This window comes from Rana temporaria, chromosome 5, assembly GCF_905171775.1.
Source record: "Rana temporaria chromosome 5, aRanTem1.1, whole genome shotgun sequence".
Taxonomy (NCBI): domain Eukaryota; kingdom Metazoa; phylum Chordata; class Amphibia; order Anura; family Ranidae; genus Rana; species Rana temporaria.
Window position 1 is genome coordinate 128,356,589 of NC_053493.1, and position 22,005 is coordinate 128,378,593.

Below are 22,005 nucleotides of genomic sequence, written 5' to 3' on the forward strand. Positions count from 1 at the left end.
GTTGAGCTTTTTAAAAAAATATAATACAGAAAATGAAAACCTATTGCTTACTTTTATGTGACTAAATATCTGAATAGTTTGTATTTATCCCATGTATAATATTGTTTGTAACATCTTCCCATTTTTCTTTTATTGCCCAGATACAAACATCATAGTATGATCATTGTACCCATGGACACCAAAGGTGTGGAACGTGTGAGAGCTCTGAAAGTTTTTGGATATGAAGGTAAATGCTTTATTCGCATGATATATAATGTTCCCTTTTCCAGTGTTTAATGCATCAAACTCTAGTTTAGGGTTTTTGTTTAATTTTTTTAAATAAAATTTATATTATTTAATTTTATACATAAAAATTGATACTTTTTTGGGGCGAAATGTAGGCCCCTTTTACATGGGCGGACCCAATCGGACCACCCATTGCCCTCTTTGTAGTGGCGGATGTCAACGATGTCCGTTGACACCCACCGCTATTCGATCCTATACACAAAAAAGAGACAGATGGTGATCCATTTCCCATCTATTTGGTGAATCTGATCGGATGGTAGTCAAGTGTAAACAGGCAGGTGGTTTGTTTACATCAGACTACCCATAGAGGAGAGTGGGCTGTGTCTATGTCCACTCTGCATAAGCAGAGTGGACACGGACCTTTCATTCGCCTGCTCAGTGGGGATCAGCGGAGAGATCCCCCATTGAGCAGGCGTATCCGCTGGCAGACTCTGCCAGCGTGAAAGGGGTTGAAGATAGATTTCTGGTTTACACTGAAAGGCTAGTTTTCCTAGTGTTTCTGCTTGCTGGCCTGAGTGATCTGCAACTCTGTGGTTGGCAGCATAGATATGAAACACTATTCATTGGCATAAATAGAATACTTGATTTATTTCATTGGCTAGGTGCAATTTTTTAACTTTCTCTAACAATTGCTTTAAAAAAAAAAAAATTGGCAGACATTTAGTCACCCCATCCTACCCCAAGCTCACACTGTATAGCTAGCTGTCTTAGATGTATGTCTTACCATAAAGCACAATGTAGTGAGAGTGGCTGATTGGAGACACTCATGGTTCGACACCAGGTTCTCTCAGCCCTAGCTGCATTGTATGTTTATATAGCGTCTAATTGTGACGGTCCATCCTTGTTCCTGGGAGCTGGTGAACGCCCGACTCTGTGGTGTGTGGTGGTAAGTGTTCTCTGTTTGCCCCCCCTTTTTGAATTTTCCTCGGCCTCCAGTCACATATGTATTGTACCTATATATTTATCTTTTGTTTTCTACATGTTGTACATGGCTAATTTATGCATTCTCTTTTGCACATTTTTGCACGGATTTTGCTTTCCCCTGAAGAAGCGAAAATCGCGAAACATGTTGGAAATATGCGATCTCCATGTGTTGTAAATCAGAATCATATGTTTCAATGACCACCACTAATTATAAAATTGATTGAATTCTGTTTTTATTTATCTATATTTAATAAAAATATTTTGTATTTTCTTAAAAAATATGTTCTTTCTCATCATTACCGCCCTACCCCGTGCACAGCAAAATATCCCCTCTCTTTTTTCGTTTTGAATCCAACATTTCTTTATGGGGTTAGGTGCCTTATTATTTGAGTGATTCTATCAGTGCTTGGACAAATCATACATAGCATTTTATGTAGTTGAAGAGGGAGCAAAGAATACAACTCAGAGTGAGGGCGCTGAGTCTGCCAGAGCTGCTCGCATCCAAGATGGCTGTGCCCAGCAGCAGTCTTAGGCCTTTTGGATATCTAAACAGTGGGGCAGATCCACGTAGATCGGCGCTTCTCTCCGCCGGGCATAGCGTATCTAAGATACACTACGCCGCCGTAACTTTTTTTTTTCGAATCCTCAAAGAATTTGCGCCGTAAGTTACGGCGGCGTAGTGTATCTTTGGCGGCGTAAGGGCGCGGAATTCAAATGGATGTGATGGGGGCGTGTTTTATGTAAATACTTTGTGACCCGCCATAAACAACTTATTTTTTTTAACGGCGCATGCGCCGTCCGTGGGGGTATCCCAGTGCGCATGCTTGCAATTAAACCGGAACAAGCCAATGCTTACGACAGTGACGTCATTTTACACAAATCCCTATTCGCGAACGACTTACGCAAACGACGTAAAAATTTCCAAAATTCGACACGGGAAGGACGGCCATACTTAACATTGAGTACGCCTCATAATAGCAGGGGTAACTATATGCCGGAAAAAGCCAAACGCAAACGACGTAAAAAAATGCGCCGGCCGGACATATGTTCGTGGATCGCCGTAACTAGCTAATTTGCATACTCGACGCGGAATTCGACAGAAACGCCACCTAGCGGCCGGCGGAAAAAATGCACCTAAGATCCGACGGCGTACTAAGACGTACGCCTGTCGGATCGATCCCAGATGCCGTCGTATCTTGTTTTGTAGATACAAAACAAAGATACGACGCGGGAACTTTAAAATTACGCGGCGTATCAATAGATACGCCGGCGTAATTCTTTTGTGGATCTGCCCCAGTGTGTATAAGTCAGCGCCTAATGGTGTAAATAAATAGCAGCATGCAGATAGGCATATATACAGTATATATTATACCCAAACAACTGAAAAGAAAAAAATGCAGGGCTAGAAATCAAGCATAACAAAATCAGCACTGTCCAGACAGAGGGTCAGGGGTCCTGTAGTCACATAGGATAGTCAGAAATAAATTCCTACAAACATTAACCAGCGGTTGGAAGGACACTGATAGAAGTTACAAGACTGCTATATACTGCTGAAGAGAAAAGGTATTTAGCAGTTTATATTTACTAAAATAATTGCATTTCCATGTACTGTGTACTGTGGGAGACCAGATATAGTGAATGCAGGGTCCTGGGTTTAGTAACACTTTAAGTGTCTTTAATAAAAATAAACGTTGATTCTTTTTCAGATACTCATCACGGAGGACATTTAGAAGTACACTTTAATAATGTGCGGGTCCCGGCCTCAAACCTTATCCTAGGTAAGTGGAAACGACTCTGCTCAAAACAGTCACTTCAGTCAGTGAGTGATTTTACTGGTGTGACTTTCTTATTCTGTGTAACAAGTGGTCTATACTAAGGCCTCATTCACACTGGCGCACCCACACAGTTACAAATTGGGACAAGTGGCTGTGTCCCTGCAGACACAAATAGGCTGCCTGCATGCAGACCTGGAGGCTGAAGCCGCTACACCAGGATGCTCACTCTCAGGGTATAGGTGTCAGAATAATACCTTAGTAAAATGCTTCTGTCCATTTAAAAAAAAAAAAAAAAAAACATAATGTTTGCTAGCAATCCATAATGTAAGATTTGTCAAGGCCCATTTAATTTCTTTATTTTGGAGCAAGAGCAGCTGATTTTACAAAGTTGCATAAACACTTCTGAAAATTTCCCCTGGAGAGGAAACAAGGGTGCGGCTTCAGAGTGTTGGCATTTTAATGAGTTCTGTCTGGATTCCACTGTAGAAAATAGCTAGAACTTGTTTTTCATTATGGGAATTTTCTAAATGATAGGCGATATTAAAGTGAAACAAGTCCAAATGAAAAGTAAAAACTCACCAGACCAATATGCCTTGCATTCTCATGAGAGGCAATGTCGCATTAATCAGTGGGGTAATCTCTGTTTGGTAAGACACTATCTCCTTCTGCCTATGCACACGGGTCTTGGCTCACCATGTGTCATTCCGGGGAAAAAAAGGGACCTCTGATCGTAAATTGCTTCCAAAAGCAGTTCATTTTATTAAAAAAACTTTCATTAAACTCACATTTACACTTCTTGTATCTCGCATTAATAAATATAAGAGATGTCTAGTGGCACATTGCAATTATCTCATTTCCTCCACGCTGGTAAATCGACTGGTGATAATGTATCGCCATTCGTGCGGCCTGGCATAACTCATCTCTCAGTCATTGCATAGCCACACCCCTAATTATAACAATTGGCTTAATTATATACCTTTCCTAGTAAAAATTGTCTACAACTTTTTATTTCTTCTCTGTGTTATGAACGTTTTCACTGTCAGATCCTGCGCTTCACTTTTAACTTCCTTTTTTTTTTTTTTCACATACAGCTTTTAGAGTTTGTAGAAGACCCCCAAACTTTACAGATTATGAAACCATGAGACTGGTAGAATAAAAAGATGATGCTACTGATTTTATAGGTCAGTTGATAGTTGCGGAAATTTTTATCAAACATATTGTTGATAAAAACTATTTGATAAAAATAAAAAATACTCTAAAACCATTACTAACGCACAATAGCACAACGAAATTTCAAAATCAAACAAATAAATGTATTCCGTTAATAAATAACAAATGTTTGTAAATTTTAAATAGTGTCTTTTTGCAAAGCTGTGAAAATCGAATATACAGAAAACTGTATATAAGCAACTAAAGCTATAAATCTGCAGGTTGGTTTCACACCTCTGCCATGCAGTAATGCCAATCTGCAATGCTGTGTGTGCACTCTTCTTGAACAATTGGCACTTTTGAGAGGGGGGGGAGCAGGTACCCGTTTTAGACAGGTACCCGCTTCCCACTTCCGTTGCGAGCACTGCGGTGGTCGGAAAGGTAAGTTCTCCGTAACATCACACTGCTGCACATGTGCATAGCACAACACCATCGCTTGCATTATGTGCACCATAACACACACAGGTGTGGACTGGTCCATAGTGTTTTGGTGCAATGCAGCGCATCACACAAATTGTGCATTGCCGCAATATGTGTAGTGTACTTTGTGTATGTGGGGGATGTTTAACCAGTTCCCACAGGCCCTAGGGATATATGTGGTGGCAGGGTGGGTGAGCTTTCACACAGAGTTGCCACACTTATGCATCTGTGAGGAACTGCTCTTCTGTACTATGATTGCAGTCACTGTGTGCTCCTAGTACAGTGATGAAGCCTTCACTGTCAGCTCCCAGTCCTTGTTTATGGTCAGGAGCCAATCACAGTGGTCACGTGATTGGACCTCTTGAAGGGCTGCCCCAGTTCAAGTAGCAGTATAGCACCAAGCCTGGTAAGTACCATTTTCCCATTTTCTCCCAAACCAAAAAGAAGGCAATAACCGACCTTGACCATGGAACAAAGGACAAAAACAAAACAAAGAAAACACCATCCCCCACCCAAGGTGTGCAAAACAAACCCACAAAATTAAGTTTCCCAATTCATCCCTTCACATTGACCTTCAAATATCCAAACCCCCCCCCCTCTCTAAAGTGTCAGTGGAATCCACCCAACGGAACCAAATCTTCCTGAATTTTTTAGGGGACCCCCTGGCTTTGTATGTCATCCAATAAAGAGGAATATCCACTTTAACTATTTTCAACCACATACCAAAATCAGGTTATCCACCTCCTCACTATAGGATTACGAACTGAAAAGTCTAAAGAATAGTTTTATAGCCGCATCCATTGCTTAATCTTCAATAACGCCTAAGAGACATAGCAAGGATGTGCATACATTAGGGAGACCAAACTTATCAGCGATGAACTCCATAGACCACAAAGGCCTTACCTTAGAACATTTCCACACCATGTGAAGGAAGGTACCCTCAATTAACAGACATTTATGAAATAATGCAGAGTTCTTCTTGTGCATGCGAAATAAACGCACAGGGGTATAGTACACTTGATGTAAGTATCTTAATTATATCATCCGATCCATAAAGGCAATAACAGTGGTGAGGTACGTATCTAACACCTCCTTCCACAAAGCCTCCGATAACTCCAGTTCCAATTGGGTATTTATGAATTAAACAACCCCGCTCCCAAACTGGTATTGCTGCATGATGCAGCTGTGTATATTTGAAATGCCAGGACCTAGGTATGCCAAAGTTCGTACACAACTGCCCAAAAGTAGATATCTTCCCATCCTGAAGCAGTTGGTGTACATACTTAATTCCATATCGAGCCCAGAGGAAACCATCCTCCAGTTTAAACAATTCTTATAATGATGGGTTAAACCATAGCGGACTGTAAAGCCCTGTACACACGATCGGTTCATCCGATGAAAACGGACCGTTGGATTTTTTCATCAGATATCCGATGAAGCTGACTTTCATCAGTCTTGCCTACACATCATCAGTTAAAAAACCGATCGTGTCAGAACGCGGTGGCATAAAACACAACGACATGCTGAGAAAAATGAAGTTCAATGCTTCCGAGCATGCGTCGACTTGATTCTGAGCATGCGTTCATTTTTAACCAATGGATTTCCCCACAGACGATTGTTTTTTTCTATCGGTTTTTTAACCATCAGATGATTTTAAAACAGGTTCTACGTTTTTTCACTGATGGGAAAAAAAACGATGGGGCCCACACACGATCGGTTTGTCTGATGAAAACGGTCCATCAGACCGTTTTCATCAGACAAACCGATCGTGTGTATGCGGCATTAGGTGACCTTGATAAAGATGTGTCTGCTAGGACTTGTGAGCAGATCCAAAAAAAAAATCCCGGAAGTGACATGATGGTGCCATCCTCTCTACCCGGACACCTCCCCTATAAAGCATATTAATCAAGGCCTCAAATGAAGTGTCGCATTGGGAATCTGAGGGGAAAAAACGCAAAAGAAGAAAAATCAGTTGAGAAGCAAGATAATAATGCCTTAAATTTGGCATTGCCAATCCCCCCATGGCCAAAGGAAGTTTCAGAATAGCCAGTGATAGTCTGGGACTATGAGAACCCAATAAAAAATGTAAAACTATTCAGTCTATAGTCCGAAATACCCGTTACTGCACATTCATATATATATATATATATATATATAGTATATGCAGAAATTTAGAGAGGAAAATCATTTAAAATAAATTAATTCTCCCCATCACGGTAAGTGGTAAGGTTTGCCACCTTTGTGCCTTCTCGCAAAGTTCCATACAACTCTGAAGGCAGGCCATCCAGACACAATGATTTACGAGGAGCAAAGGAGGCATTAGCCAACTCGACTTCTTCAAGTGTCATATGCTATTCAAGCAGTTCCCGGTAATGCTCTGACAATACAGGGAGGTTCATTTCTGCTAAAGCGGATAGAGCAGCCTGGTTTGGAGAGGCACAAGACAAATAGAGATCCTTATAAAAAGGACAAAGGCCTGCAAAATGTCCAATAAAGTCAGCCACTTCCCCATTTTGTGGGGCACAAATAGTAGTTATAGGGACAGGAACATAGGTTGAGCCAGATAGGCCAGCAATCGACCATTCTTGTCCCCAAATTCAAAGATACGCCATTTCTGGGCCAGCAATTTTTTTGGGGGGTCTGAGCTGTCAAAATAGAACAGTATTCACGAGTTGCCTCTTGCCATTCTGCTAACCTACCCTTGGTAGGCTCCTGGACATATGCAGCCTCAGCAGTAGAAACCACAGTCTCTCTCTCTCTGCCACACTGGAACCCAGCTAGCGCTTAAAGCTGGACACCTTGATAAACACCCCCCTCAAAGTAGCTTTAGATGGTTCCCATTGAAGCAGACTAGACCCACTAGCTTTATTTTACATCCAATAATGACCAATAGCTTGTATGCATTTTGATCTTCGCATACACTCATAACCAATTAAGCTCCATTCGCAAGTGACAAATACCCTGCTTGACCGCCAAATTAAGATGAAGAGACGTAGGGGAATGGTAGAAAGAACCTTGGGAAAATATTGGACCGAATCAACCAGACCCCCCCCCCCTTTTTAAATATTTCTTAATCCTCCTGACCAGAAATGAGAACAAATGAAAGCAAGAGAGCATGTCCAAGATTACTGCATGCTTTCTTTAGGTGTCTTTTAAGGTTTTTAATGAAAGACTTTTATTTACAACAATCATAATTTGGCAGATATTCTGAATGTCCAAACCAGTATTCTCTCAACAATATTTTTGGCTGCTCAATCTTTGCAGAAGCTCCCTAATATACGCACATGGAAAGAGGTCAATGTGGAAAAAGTTATACAGCTGTAGGAATCGCCAGGCTGAGTAATACAATCTGGATAAAAGACAACTAAGCTCTATTTTTCAGTTGTCTTTTTATTCTAGTATAACCTAGTTGTTATGGTTCTCTTTTGTTTAAGTCTTTGGTAAAGTGACATTAAAGGCTCTTTTTTCATAAAACAGATAATATAACTTGCATGTATTTGCTGTTTTTCTAAAAAAAATTAAATAAAATGCTCCTCTGCATTTTCTTTTGAAAGTATTTCCACCCATGTTGACACTTTCCCTGGTCTATGTGCTCCCTATCTGCTGCTGGGACCTATGGAGTCATGGAGGAGTCCCCTTATGTGCATGTTCCATTCTGTACTACAACTGTACATGTGGTGTCCCAAGCACCGCAAACACAGTGCGAGAGGGACACGCGCGTCAAAAGTCACGCCTCTCCTCCTCCACAGCGGTCTTGCGTTGCCTGTGCAATGCAAATAAAAAACAGGCAGCTTATGATGTACCGAGCAAGACCAGTGGAAAACATTTAATTATCCACTTGGTTTTTGCTGCCTAGTACAGTGGCAGGGGGATTGCCTTCTCCCAGCATGTCTATGAGTGAGTGAGTAATAGCGCTACAAATGTGAACTCAATCACCTCAAGGCGCTTTTTCCATTCAGCATCGTACTGATCGTTCAGAAGAGGTGGGTCTTAAGTTATTTCCTGAAGGCCAGGTGGTTTTCTTCCATGCGGATGTTTGTGGGTAGAGCGTTCCATAGCCGTGGTCCTAGGACTGCAAATCTTCCTTGTCCCTTCGATTTGTAGCGGGACTTGGGGATGTGGATGAGGTTTTGGTTAGTTGATCGGAGAATGCGATTGGGTGAGTAGTGTTTTATTTTCTCACATAAATATTGAGAAGCGTTTCCTTGTGTGCATTTGTGGTGAGGCAGAGGGTCTTGAAAGTGATCTGATCCTTTACGGTTGGCCAATGAAGGGTCCTCAGGGATGGGGCGATGGATTCCCAGGGTTTTTTCCCCCGTTACCAGTCTGGCTGCCGTGTTCTATGAAAGATAAGTTACCATTGCCATCAACATCTATACATCCCCATGAAAAATAAATGGAGGACAGGTCATACAATGTCTTCCCATAATTGGGTTGTCTATATGAATATATGAAAAATTTACCAGAGAACAATGTAGCTCTGCCAAAAATCTGAACTTGTTCTGACACAGCCGTTCAAGCAAAAATCTGAACCCCAGTATGCACTAGTATTTTTATACCGCCCTAAAAGTTGAGAGTATTAGGGGGTCGCATGACCACCTTTGCTTTTTTTATTTTGTGATGCAAGAAATCGGTTGCAGCCAGAGCGGCAGTGCAGTAATACCCACAGCAACTGTGATTGACATTTGATGAACAGCATGCCTGTCTAATCCAATACACACAGCCTTACCTAAATGTGAACTGTACCAAACAGTAAACCAGGAGTAAACACTTATGTGGTGACCTTCATATTGCATAGAATTTTACCAGAGGAGGAATCATCCCTATACCTATATCAGAAACCACAAGAGACAAAATAGTGGGACTTTGCATATGCCTCCAATAGTAACTCCAACTCATTTGAAAGAGAAAACTTAACATTTTATTAAATATATACATTAAAAACATTCTGACAGATAGTAAAATAATCCATTAGTATATATTTGAGGTCATGATCAAAAACCAATCCCTGAAAAACCCAGATGGGTTGTGAAGACAGTCTCTGTGATGGGGTCAACACATTTCACGGGAACACCTGCTTCCTCAGGACCTTAGAGACCTCATAAATATTCCCATATCAATACAATGCCATATAGTAAAAATGAAAAACAAGTAAAAAAAAAATAATATTTACAATCCAAAAATAAAAATAGTATTAATGTCAAAATGATACATGGAAGTACCACCTCACAGGAAAACGAGGAACAAGAAAGGAAATAAATATAATAAATAATAAAGCCAGTTCAGATACTGTAATAATAAAAAAATCTATATCGCCTCAAAAATGCCATAGAAGTTGTCCACATGAACACGTAAAACATGGTGTCCCAGTTAAGTTCTAGACAGCCCATTGGAGATAAATGGAGCCAAACAAGTGATCATAGGTATATCACAAATATTCCCAATATCTAGCACTCACTAGGAAGCAGCACTACATTCCCACATAAAGAGAGCAACAGAACAGAACGGTATTCAGTGTGCACGTGGAGGGGCAGGCTATGCAACTAACCCTTTCTTGTCCAGATGAAACTGTCTCTATAAAGCTGGGTGACCACAGCTAGAATAGTTGACATGTGAGGTGTGGGAGAGTGAGTGCCAAACAGAAAGCATGTCTACTGCAATGACTTTTAGAGACATGCAGCGGAGAGGGGGAGAATTGAATATTAATAGGCAGAACAGTTCTCGCCAAGTATAGGAGGCAGAAACAGGTGAAGTCGGAGTTTGGCTTTAAAGTACATTTGTGCCATTTTCGATAGATAAACAGGAAGAGTGAATTTAATTATTTTTAGTAAACCCAACCATTTTCCTGTAACAGTTTTTCTGTATGCCTACCCACATGTTATGACTATCCAGAACTCTGTGTACTTTCAAAATGTTATCTGACCCGAAAAAAGTGTTTTGTTTACGCCTTTCTTCCTTCTCGTTTGAATGTATAATTATAGTGCACAAGGATTATATCCTATCTCACACCCTGTCAAAATATCATCTATTTCCTTACCGTATAAAGTTTTATTTTCCTCTAAATCGATGTATCTAGTTGCATGGTTACACCCAAATTCTTTCAGTCTTAACACCATGTCTACCCACGTTATCTACAACTGTGCTTACTTTCAAAATGTCATCTGGTCATGCATAAGTATCTTGTTTACACCTTTCTGCCTTTTTTTTTGGTATGCATAATTAAAGTGCACAAGTCTAATTTACTACCTCGCACCCTGCCAGAATAACATTTCCTTCTTTTACTTCTAAAGTTTTATTTTCCTCTAAATTAACTGATCTAACGGAACTAGTTGCTTGGTTACACCTAAGTCCTTTCAGCCTTAACAATGAGTTGCCACTCCTGCACTTGGTTTACTGGAAAAGGACTGAAAGAGAAGGAACTCAGTTTATTGACCTATATATTGATATAATAGTAAATAGCTGTTTACCTTATACTGTATATATTATTTCTGGGGTTGTCAATATAGCCTGATCAAAAAGGGACAGCAAAGGCGCAAACCATTTCATATTTAAGACAATCAGAATCCACTTTATTTGGCCAAATATGTACACAATGCATCATACAAGGACTAGGTTTCTGGTTTAAAAAGAGAACTCTCAAAGTACTTATACATAAATAAAACACTCCCCATGTCAAAGAACATTTAGGGCCCTTTCACACAGGGTGGATCAGTAATGATCCGCCTCCGTGTGTCCGTAAGCTCAGCGGGGATCGCTCCGTATATCCCCGCTGAGCCGGCGGCTGACAGGGCGGTCCCTGTCTTTTCTCCGCTCTCCCCTATGGGGGGATCGGATGAACACGGACCGTGTGTCCGTGTTCATCCGATCCGTTCCGCAGACAGAAGAAAAAATAGGACATTCTTCCGTCTGCAAAATCGGATGTTTGCGTAGACGGGTGATTACGGGTGTCAGCGGATGTTTATCCGCTGACACCCGCAATCACATAGGGACCAATGTATGTCCCTTTTTCATCCACAAACGGATGGATGAAAAAGCGCACATATGGTCCGCACGTCTGAAAGGGCCCTTACATTCACACCCCCACATACCCCCTCACATATTTATCCATATTTACACATCCAGTAATTAAACTAAAACTTTAAAAAAAATTGGCACATACAAGTAATTTGTTACAACACAATAGTCAATGGGCCAGATCCACAAAGATCTTACGGCGTAAGTTCTACGATGCGCCGTCGTATCTTTGTTTTGTATCCACAAAACAAGATATGACTGAATGTGGGCTAGATCCGACTGACGTACGTCTTAGTACGCCGTCGGATCTTAGGTGCATTTTTACGCTGGCCGCTAGGTGGCGCTTCCGTTGATTTTCGCGTAGAGTATGCAAATTAGCTAGATACGCCGATTCTCAAACGTACGTCCGCCCGGCGCATTTTTTTACGTTGTTTACGTAAGGCTTTTTTCGGCGCAACGTTACCCCTGCCTCTATGAGGTGTACGCAATGTTAGGTATGGACGTCGGGACAGCGACGAATTTGTGGATACCCTAGGAGCCACTCTGATTTACGGTGGCGTAGCGCACAGTCTTAATGTGTTCCTAAACCCACAACAGTAAAATCAGTCTGTATATGCAGTAAAGCTTGCTAGTTATACTCACTGTGCAATCTAGGGGGTTAATCCTTTGCATTGTGAAAAGGGCTGTTTGAGTCTTCGCTGATCTTCCCCTCCTTACACTCTCCCCAATATATTTACTCATAATACAGAGCCAAGGGACAATCTGCACATGCTCAGTTTGGTGTGTATTGCTAGAGAGTTTTTTTTTCTCAGGAGGGCGCATTTGATAAGCACAGGGCCAATCGGCACTGTTCACAGAGAGGGTCAGGGGTCCTGCCTCCTAATAGGACAGTCAGTGCAGAATGAAAACTCCTACAAGCTTGAACTAGACTTGCAATCGTAGAAGTCACAAGACTGGTATATACTGCTGAGGAGAAAATGTTTACTTTAGAAACATTTTAAGCTCTTAAGTTGTTTCAACTGCACCACTGAGCCAACAAATCCACTTCACCTCTTTGAGTCGTTATCATCTTGACTGAGACCAGTGTTGTATCATCTGCATATTTTATCACTTTAACAGATTGATCACCAAATGTGGAGTCAATAATATAAAGGGAGAACAGTAGTGAAGAAAAAAAACACATTTATTGCTAATTGTTTTCATACTTAAAGTGGTTGTAAACTGATATAATCACTTGCTGCTGATGCTGTATGTATACAGCCTAAGGATGTCAAGTAGTTATTTTTGGATATTGGTGACCATAATTAATCTGACGTTTTTTTATTTATGGTACTTGGATGCACTGGATATAGTTGACAAAGAAATACTGAGTCGAGAAATCTGAGGCACAGTATCTCAGTATACAGGCGTGGACACTGCTGGCCAGTTTGAATGCTACTGTTTTGTAATTTTGCTAGTTATGCCAGCCTTTAAATAAATCTATTGAGGTCTTGCATGGTCAAGCAGTGTTATTTTTAAGGATAAAACAAGAAAACAGAGTAATGATCTTATTAAAGGATAAAACAATGTATGCACAATATTTGCATAGCAGCAATACAATACAATAGTAAATAAGCACTTGGCTTTTTACCTGTCATTGCAGAAGAGAATTATGTAAAATGGCAGATCTGGTGGTTCAATCATCCATCAATAGAAATCCTTTGTCGATTATTCTAGATAAAACATTGTTTATTGCCCAGGGCTGCCCCCACTACAGCTATGAGTTGTTAAGATGCTGCCTGCTCGTGGCCAACTCTATGGATTTATTGGCATTGGATAGATTTTATCTAATTATTGTGGATTCATTTTTTTATCCCTTGATGAACACAGGGGTACCTTGTTTGGCTTTATTTTATACAGTGAGATACATAGAGGGATATGTGTTTTGCAGCAGCTACTATTTTATGACAAAACAAAAGCTCATTTGTTCAATTTTTATGTCCATGCTGGCTTTTTAAGAAAGGTATATATAATCAGCCCTAGAAATAATCCACTGGTAAAAGACCTTTGGATGCCTTATCCACTCACTTTTTGAGTATAGGTAAATAAAACACAATGGTTTATTAACAAACCTCAACTCCCAGTTCAAATAGTGGCATGTCAGCAAATAAGGCAAATTCATGTTAATGGAAACACTATTTTTGGTTCCGTAAAGCTTCAGTTGGTAAATCTGGTTTCTCTTTCGTTCATTGACGGACACATCACTTCCATTCTTGACCTTAGGGTTATATCACCACCTTCAGGAGTAGGACTAGGCAAAAAAAAAGAAACAAGGACAGCACCGCCTAGGGGCGGTCCTTACTGGTAGTAACCCCCCACTCTGCTATAGGCAGCTCAGTTTTTTTCTGCCTAGTTTAGGACAAGGACCTGGCTCCCTGCTGGGACCCGTGGTTCATTTTTTTTTTTTATTATTATTTTTTATTATTTTTGATCTTCATCTGCATTCAATTGCTGGGCTGGGTAACAGGCTGGATATCATAAACCTTGGTAGTCTCCCCAGCCTGGCCACCGAGTGTGCGCAGACCTGAGTTACGGGTTGGCCGTAACGAGCCCCATCCTTGACCACGGCGGCCAGGGGGCAGGCTAGACGCCTCGCAGAGACACATATGACCAGGCACCTCACGTCTGGGTCAGTGTCACCATGGCCAACAGTCATTCTGTTTTAGACAGGAGGTGGATCTATCTTGGGAGTGTAACCTGCAATCCTTTGCTGGATGGGTAAGTACATGCTCCCCCAGTTGGTCTGGGCACGGTTTGGAGCAGTTGGGTACTCCCTGGGATGGTCCATTCTGGGGAATCTCCTCCTTTCCATCCCACCCAGTTGGTTGCTGGTTGCCACTAGATGGACATTTTGGCCCCTACATGACCCTAGTGAGGTCCTCTCCGGGCAGTCTCTGTGCTCTTCAGGTGTGGGGTGTGTGGCTGGTGTTCCCCTCTGCGTGTAGCAGCCGCAACTTGTTTGGAGCTGGGCACTGTGGCCATTTTCCCATAGCCGTGGCCATTTTCCCATATTATCGACGGCCATTTTGCCTTTGTGCAGTCTTTGTGCATTCCTGGATATGTAAACAATCTCCTGTTTTGTGAATTGGATGCAGGGAAACCCACATCCAATTTGCACTAGTGTGAACCCAGCCTCAAGTATTAACAACACTTTTCTGGTGGGAGATACCTTTTTTAAAATGCCTGCACCTAACTTTTGGTAACATAAGCAATACTGTATGTGCAAGAGTGTCAACGCATGCAACAAATTCAAGTAGTTGTTACTATAGCCACGTTAAGGACCTGCCACTATGGCAGCTACAGATTCTTATAGAATTGCCATCAGTTTTTAGATTGGGAAATAATTGTCAGTAATTAACCCCTTTGCGCCTAAGGGTAAAACAAACGTTAATGCCTATGCACAATTTTGACATGTATTAGTAAAACCGTTTTTAGACCAATTGCACTTTTATTTGGTGGTAAATGGTAATGATAGCTCTTGATTTTGCTAAAGGTAGGGGTGAATGTGACTACACCTGGGGGACCGGTGGTAGAAAAAGCATGGTGCCCATCAACGCAAGGCTGATATTTTCAGCGAGGGAGACTCTTTTTGGTGTGCTATGAAATTGCTGCAAGGCATTCAGACTAGTATCATCATAGAGGGTGGTCTGCACCTTCACTTTGCATGCCTTGAATGTTTAGCGTGCTAGTGTGGTATCTCTTATGCGGAGGAAGGGGCTGGCAACAGCAGCAGTGAAATAGCAGGAAAAATGAAAAGCCGTTGTATGTTGTTTTATGTGTACGTCTTTCTCAATTTCAGGCGAGGGCAGGGGATTTGAGATTGCTCAGGGACGTCTAGGACCTGGTCGCATTCATCACTGCATGAGGTGCATTGGAGCTGCAGAGAGTGCCCTCCAACTGATGTGTGCCAGAGCTGCCCAGAGGCAGACCTTTGGGAAAAAGCTGTATCGGCATGTAAGTATGTGTTGTAATTGTGGCTTGACAGATGTTTGTATTGTTTGAAGTGATGTCAATACTCTTTCTGCTTAAAAAAGATGGATGTAATTCCTTGGCATACACCTTCAGAATGAATACATCCTGGGGCAGATTCAGGTACCTGCGCGCCTAGTTACGGCGGCGCAGCGTATTGTATTTACGCTACGCCGACACAACTTACAGGAGCAAGTGCAGTATTCACAAAGCACTTGCAGTTGCGGCAGCGTAGCGTAAATGGGGCCGGCGTAAGCCCGCGTAATTCAAATGTGGAAGGGAGGGGCGTGTTTTATGCTAATGTGTGATGACCTGACGTGATTGACGTGTTTTACGAACGGCGCATGCGCCGTCCGTGTACATATCCAAGTGTGCATTGCTCTCCTCTCAAGTACGCCACAACGTCGTATTGGTTTCGACGTGAACGTAAATTACGTCCAGTCCTATTCACCAACGACTTACGCAAACAACGTAAATAATTCAAATTTCGAAGCGGGAACGACGTCCATACTTAACATTGGCTGCGCCTCCTAATAGCAGGAGCAACGTTACGCCGAAAAAGCCTTACGCAAACGACGTAAAAAACTACCGCCGGGCGCACGTACGTTCGTGAATCGACGTAACTAGGTAATTTGCATATTCTACGCCGAAAACAACGGAAGCGCCCCTAGCGGTCAACATAATATTGCACACAATTATACGCCGCCACATTCAAGTTACGTCGGCGGAGGAAGCCTATTTTTTAAGCGTATCTGCCTTTGAGAATCGGCGTAACGATACGCCAGCGCAGATTTCAAATTACGGCGGCGTCTCTGGAGATACGCCGCCGTAAAAGCTACCTGAATCTGCCCCCCTGTTTATTGCATTTGCCAGACAAGTTTTTTTGAATATTTTGTCCCGTTTCCAACACACAAAGGGAGAATTTCAGCCATGATAAAATCCACCTCCTATCCTAAACAATAATATTATTATGGATATTTGTATAGTGTCTTCAATTTTTACATTGCTTTACATACTGTACATTGACATCAGTCTGTATTCCCAAGGGCTTACAAACTAAGGTCTCTATTTCACATGCACATATACTAGGACAAATTTAGGTATGAACCAATTACCCTAACAGCGTGTCTTTGGTGTGTGGGAGTGAATCAGAGAATCTGGTCAGGACATGGCAACACACCTCCAAGACGACCACTGCCTTGCTAAAGAAGCTGAGGGTAAAGGTGATGGACTGGCCAAGCGTATTTCCAGACCTCTATTGAGCACCTGTGGGGCATCTTCAAACAGAGGGTGGAGGAGCGCAAGGTCTGCAAACATCCACCAGCTCCGTGATGTCATCATGGAGGAGGGGAAGAGGACTCCAGTGGCAAGCTTTGAAGCTCTGGTAAACTCCATGCCCAAGGGGGTTAAGGCAGAGCTGGAAAATAATGGTGGCCACACAAAATATTGACACTTTGGGCCCAATTTGGACATTTTCACTTAGGTGGGAACTCACTTTTGTTGCCAGCAGTTTAGACATTAATGGCTGTGTGTTGAGTTATTGTGAGGGGACAGCAAATGTACACTGTTATACAAGCTGTACACCCACTACTTTACATTGTAGCAAAGTGTCATTTCTTCAGTGTTGTCACATGAAAAGGTATAATAAAATATTTTCAAAAATGTGAGGGGTGTACTCACTTTTGTGAGATACTGTACATATATGCTGTGCTTGTATCAGTTACCTTATTAGGGTATTATAGCTGATACTTGTACCTCAGCAGTTGCTCTTTCTTCATAATCTCCCAGAGCTGAATTTTATAGAGATTTGCAGATGAGATGTTATGAGTGCAGAACCAAACTCTATCTAAACACAACAAACTGAAAAGGCATGTCTCCATGCTTTTTTGAAAGACAAATCACGTTACTTTTATAAATCAAAACACCCCCAAGCATAATGCCCCTCTATATCAGCATATTAAAAGACAATTCTTGACTTCCTATCGAATTTGCTACAACCCATGGTACCAGCTACTCCATTGATATGGCAAAGGAGGATACAGGGCAGAATTGTAAATTCATGGGGTATCAGGCAAAGTCACAGGGGTAGATCCACGTACATTGGCGCATATAAAGACCGGCGTAGCGCATCTCATTTACGTTACGCCGGCTCAACTTAGAGAGGCAAGTACCGTATCCACAGAGTATTTGCGCCCGCCGATGCGCCGGCGTAACGTAAATTACGAGGCGTAAGACGGCGTAATTGAAAGTGGGAAGGAAGTGGGCGTGTTCCATTGAAATGAGCCTTGACCCCATGCAAATGAAGGGCCGAACAGACGGCGCATGCGCAATGACGCTGACTATGTTCAGCGCCTCTCTGCGCATGCTCAGAACTCAGCCCGGCGTAATCAGTGACATAGGAACTAGGCCCGGCGTAATTAGTGAGATACGCCCGGGGCATAAATAGGCCCAGACATGCGCCCGTCCAGTGCAAAAGTACATTCGTTTGTCCCCCCCCCCCCCCTGAAGCAAGGTTCTTTTGTCCTTTTTTGTGCAGGTATTTATGCAGGTTATTCTGTTAGAGCCATGTCGGCTCCAGCAGCAGAGAGGAAGCGCAAGCACAATTATACCCGACAGGAGAAGGCCATCATTGTCAGGGCCATGTCCCTGAATGATCGTTATCTCCATGGGCCTAATAGTGTCCACACCACGCAGGCTAGGAGGAGGGAGATCCTGCAAGAGATCGCAGATGATGTGAATGCATTGGGGAGGGAGACCAGGACCCCCAATGAGATCTTGAAAAAGATCAATGATCTGTGGTGCGTGGTAAGATGGCGAGGATGGCCACTCATGCCAGGGGCACTGGAGGGGGACCAGCCACTAGGGAGACGCTCAATGCTGAGGAGCGGGTGGTTGCCCAGTGCCTCCACAGGCATCAAGTGGAGGGAGTGCCTGGATTTGACTCCATTGAGGAGGCCTTGAGGACAGGTAAGTACGTTTTATTTCCTATCTGGTGTGTAGCATGTGTGTGGGGGGGGGAAGGGAACATGTGACAAGTGTGTGGATCCTCCAACCTGTGAATGTTTTGTGTCATCCTCAGATGTGCAGGAGGGTGCTGGGCCATCTGGCCAGTCCTCACCATCCCTCGGACATCAGGCTGCCTCTGACCACCTGGCAAGCCCGGAGTCCTCAGGGGAGGGGAGTGACCACACTTCTCCTCAGGAGGAGGTTGAGGAGGAGGAGGTGATGTCTGCCAATGAGGTGAGGCTCCATTTGGAGGAGTCTTCCCCTGGTGCTGGCACCAGTCAGGCCTCCATCAGGGGTAGCCCCTCCCACTCCTCCCCCAACAGGGCTTCCCCCCCAAGGGTCTCCCCTTCTTCTAGGCCCAAAGCCTCATCAGGACCCAGGAAGGCGACCGGAAAACAAGGGGGATGGCAGACGCCAGCTGTCCCCATACACGTTCTGTTCAAATTCTGTTGGGATGGGGCTTTGACGGTATATGTAGCTGTCATGGCTGGACCCTGGGTGTTTGGCACGGACGTGCCATATGAGGCATTGGGCATCGACTATCAACTGTACGTTGATGGAATGCCAGTGCTTCCGATTGCGGTATAGGTGCTCTGTGTCACGGGGGGACTGTAGTGCCACATGTGTGCAATCAATGGCCCCCACGGTGCGTGGGAATCCTGCAATTCTGTAGAAATCTGCCATTGCCTTCACCCGCAGGTCCTCCTGGGTGGGTCTGATGATTTGGTTGGCCATGCGTCTGAGGATTGCGGGGATAACCTGGTGTACACATCTGCTAATGGAGGATTGTGCCATCCCAGCCACAACTCCACTTGTACGCTGAAACGAGCCACTGGCAAGGAAATGGAGTGTTGCCACTACCTTGACCAGTGGCTCCACTGCATGTGAGCGTTTTGTCTGGCTTGTGATTTCATCTTTCAGGGTTGTGGTTAATTCCAGGATGACAACAGGGCTGAATCTGAAGATGCGATACACCTCCGAATCACCCATGCCAAAGACGTTTATGCGCGGTCAGAAAACCAAAAAATATTGCGCATACCAAAAAAATAATAAATGTGTATCAGCTGCGTCTCAGAATGCCATATAGCATTAAACAAACATAAACTACAAAAGGAGTCGCGCTATGTAATTGATAAATTGCATATGAAAAATAATAAGTGAATAAATATGTGCAAATATAAAAGAAGAGTGGACCCAAATGGTCATGAAAAATCACAAAAAACACTGGGGTCCACAAATATTGGTGAAAAAGGAGGGAGTAAACCCAATCAAAAAAAATTATTATCTTTGAAAAAATTGTACATAGTCCCAAATAAAGTGATAGGAAAAGTCCCAAAGTGTTTAAAAGTAATCCACAACGTCGTGATGACTGACACACAGGAGACCTCCACCAACAGTTAACACTGACTCTTACCACAGGGTAAGTAAAATACAGCAAAAACTAATTCCAATCGCATTAAGACAACAGACTCGCTCTTCTATCTACTGAAGTTTTCCTACTTGGCAGCCCAACTCAGTATTCCTTTTTGTCCGCTGATGACATCTCCGCCATGTTTCTTGCTCACATGCTCCTGGTACAGGAAATAAAGGATAATCTTCTTACCAGTTGTTGAATCAATCAGTGATGACAAACACAGCGAGCCTAGCGTGTCTCTCCTCCCACCCTAAACCAGCCTACTTCCTACACACAGCACTGGCCACGCCCCTGAGTTTGTAGCACTGGCCCCAACCCTTAGTTTGCCGCCCTTGCGGCAATGTTGCTATGGAGATCGGTGTGAGGTAACTTGCTGTGTGCGGTGAGAGGGAAGATGGCGGCTCTGAGCAATGCTGTACACAGTGAGTGTTGATGTGGTCGGTATATCCTGTGGTCGGTTTATGCGCGGTCGGTATATCCTCTCCCGTGCCCTCCTCCGTGCCCTCCTCCTTCTGCGCGCATCTAAAGCCAGTAGTATAGCTATGAAAATGGATGCCCCTGGCATGTTGGCATACAGATTGTTGTCCTGCAAGCGTGGCTGTGCTGCTGAAGCTGACCTGCACACGTCTGGTGCAAAGTTAAAGCTGCTTTTATGAGGGGTAACTTTAGACCGGACGTACAGCTTACGCGCACCGCGCGTAGCCTGCGCCGGACAAACGTACTTTCGTGGATCGCCGTATCTCCCTCATTTGCATATTTGCATAGCAAAACAATGGTGCGTCCAGCGTATTTTTGCGCCCACGATGCGCCGGTGTAGAAAAATTACGTTGGTCGGAAAAACCTATTTTTCAGGCATATCTTATTTTGTGGATACGGCGCATAGTTACACTGGCGCATAGTTACACTGGCGCATAGTTACACTTACGCCGCACATCTCGAGATACGCCGGCGTAAGTGCTTTGTGGATCTGCCCCAGAATCTTTAACAATACACAAGCCCTGTTAGATATAACATAGATATACTGGCTGCTCAGTAGACTTCTCCGACATTAATGCCCCGGAGTTTTGCTGTTACTCTTCTTAAACAAATTATATAAAGCACTTGCACTATATGTAACCTGAATGTAATTAAACAGCCAAAGTTTGTCAATTACTATTGTTTGTAATACAAAAAGCAGTGATATTATGATAAATGTTATAACCTATAGCAACCAAAAAGAAACCAGTTTTTACTTTCTGGCTACAGTAAGTGCAAGTCTGTTTTTTTTTCTGCCTTATTGATAAGCTCATATTTCTGCTTTTTCACTCTTTTTTTTGTTGCCTTATTGATAAGAATATATTTCAGCTCAGCTCAGTCATAGTCTAGGATGGAGGAAGCATACATGCTTTCAAGATACGGGTCGGTAGTACAAAAGCCTCTTTCCGCTTATCTCTTCTTCCTTGTGTTACGGAGCACATTATAATGTAGGTACTGATAAGAGTTTGTGCTTTGTGTGCACAGGAATGTCCGTTGCTTGTTCCTTTTTTAAGTCTTGTAAAAGAAACATTGGCCTCAGTGAAGTTCCCATGAACTTGCGGTTTCTGTAAATGTTTAATATCAATGCAAACTGCCTTATTTCTTATAAAAGATTATTTAGGATTCCATAAGAAAACAAATGTCACAGTGTGTTAAAGGAAGCTAAACAGACAATTTAGAGGATTTCAGTTTCCTGCTAGGAATAATTTATTGTTCTTCCACCCTATCATTACAGGATAACCATGTATCCATATAAACATTTGTGGTTTATTTTCTTTACTCAGGAAGTGGTCGCACACTGGATAGCCGAAAGCCGCATTGCTATTGAACAAGCTAGATTGCTGACACTGAGAGCAGCCAAAGCCATTGACACAGTTGGCAGTGCCCAGGCTCGAAAAGAGGTATAGAACCTAAGTATTTGATTCAGCTTCAGAT

At 42.8% G+C, this 22,005-nt stretch overlaps 1 protein-coding gene across 1 annotated transcript in view; it reads left to right on the forward strand.

Moving 5' to 3' along the window:
- Positions 1-22,005, forward strand: part of ACAD11 (acyl-CoA dehydrogenase family member 11) — a 164,296-nt gene that overhangs the window by 120,525 nt on the left and 21,766 nt on the right. Inside the window, exons 15-18 of the mRNA XM_040353109.1 lie at positions 141-226; positions 2,916-2,987; positions 15,466-15,620; positions 21,855-21,971. Coding sequence (XP_040209043.1) covers positions 141-226; positions 2,916-2,987; positions 15,466-15,620; positions 21,855-21,971 — 430 coding nt within the window. The remainder of the gene's footprint in view (positions 1-140; positions 227-2,915; positions 2,988-15,465; positions 15,621-21,854; positions 21,972-22,005) is intronic.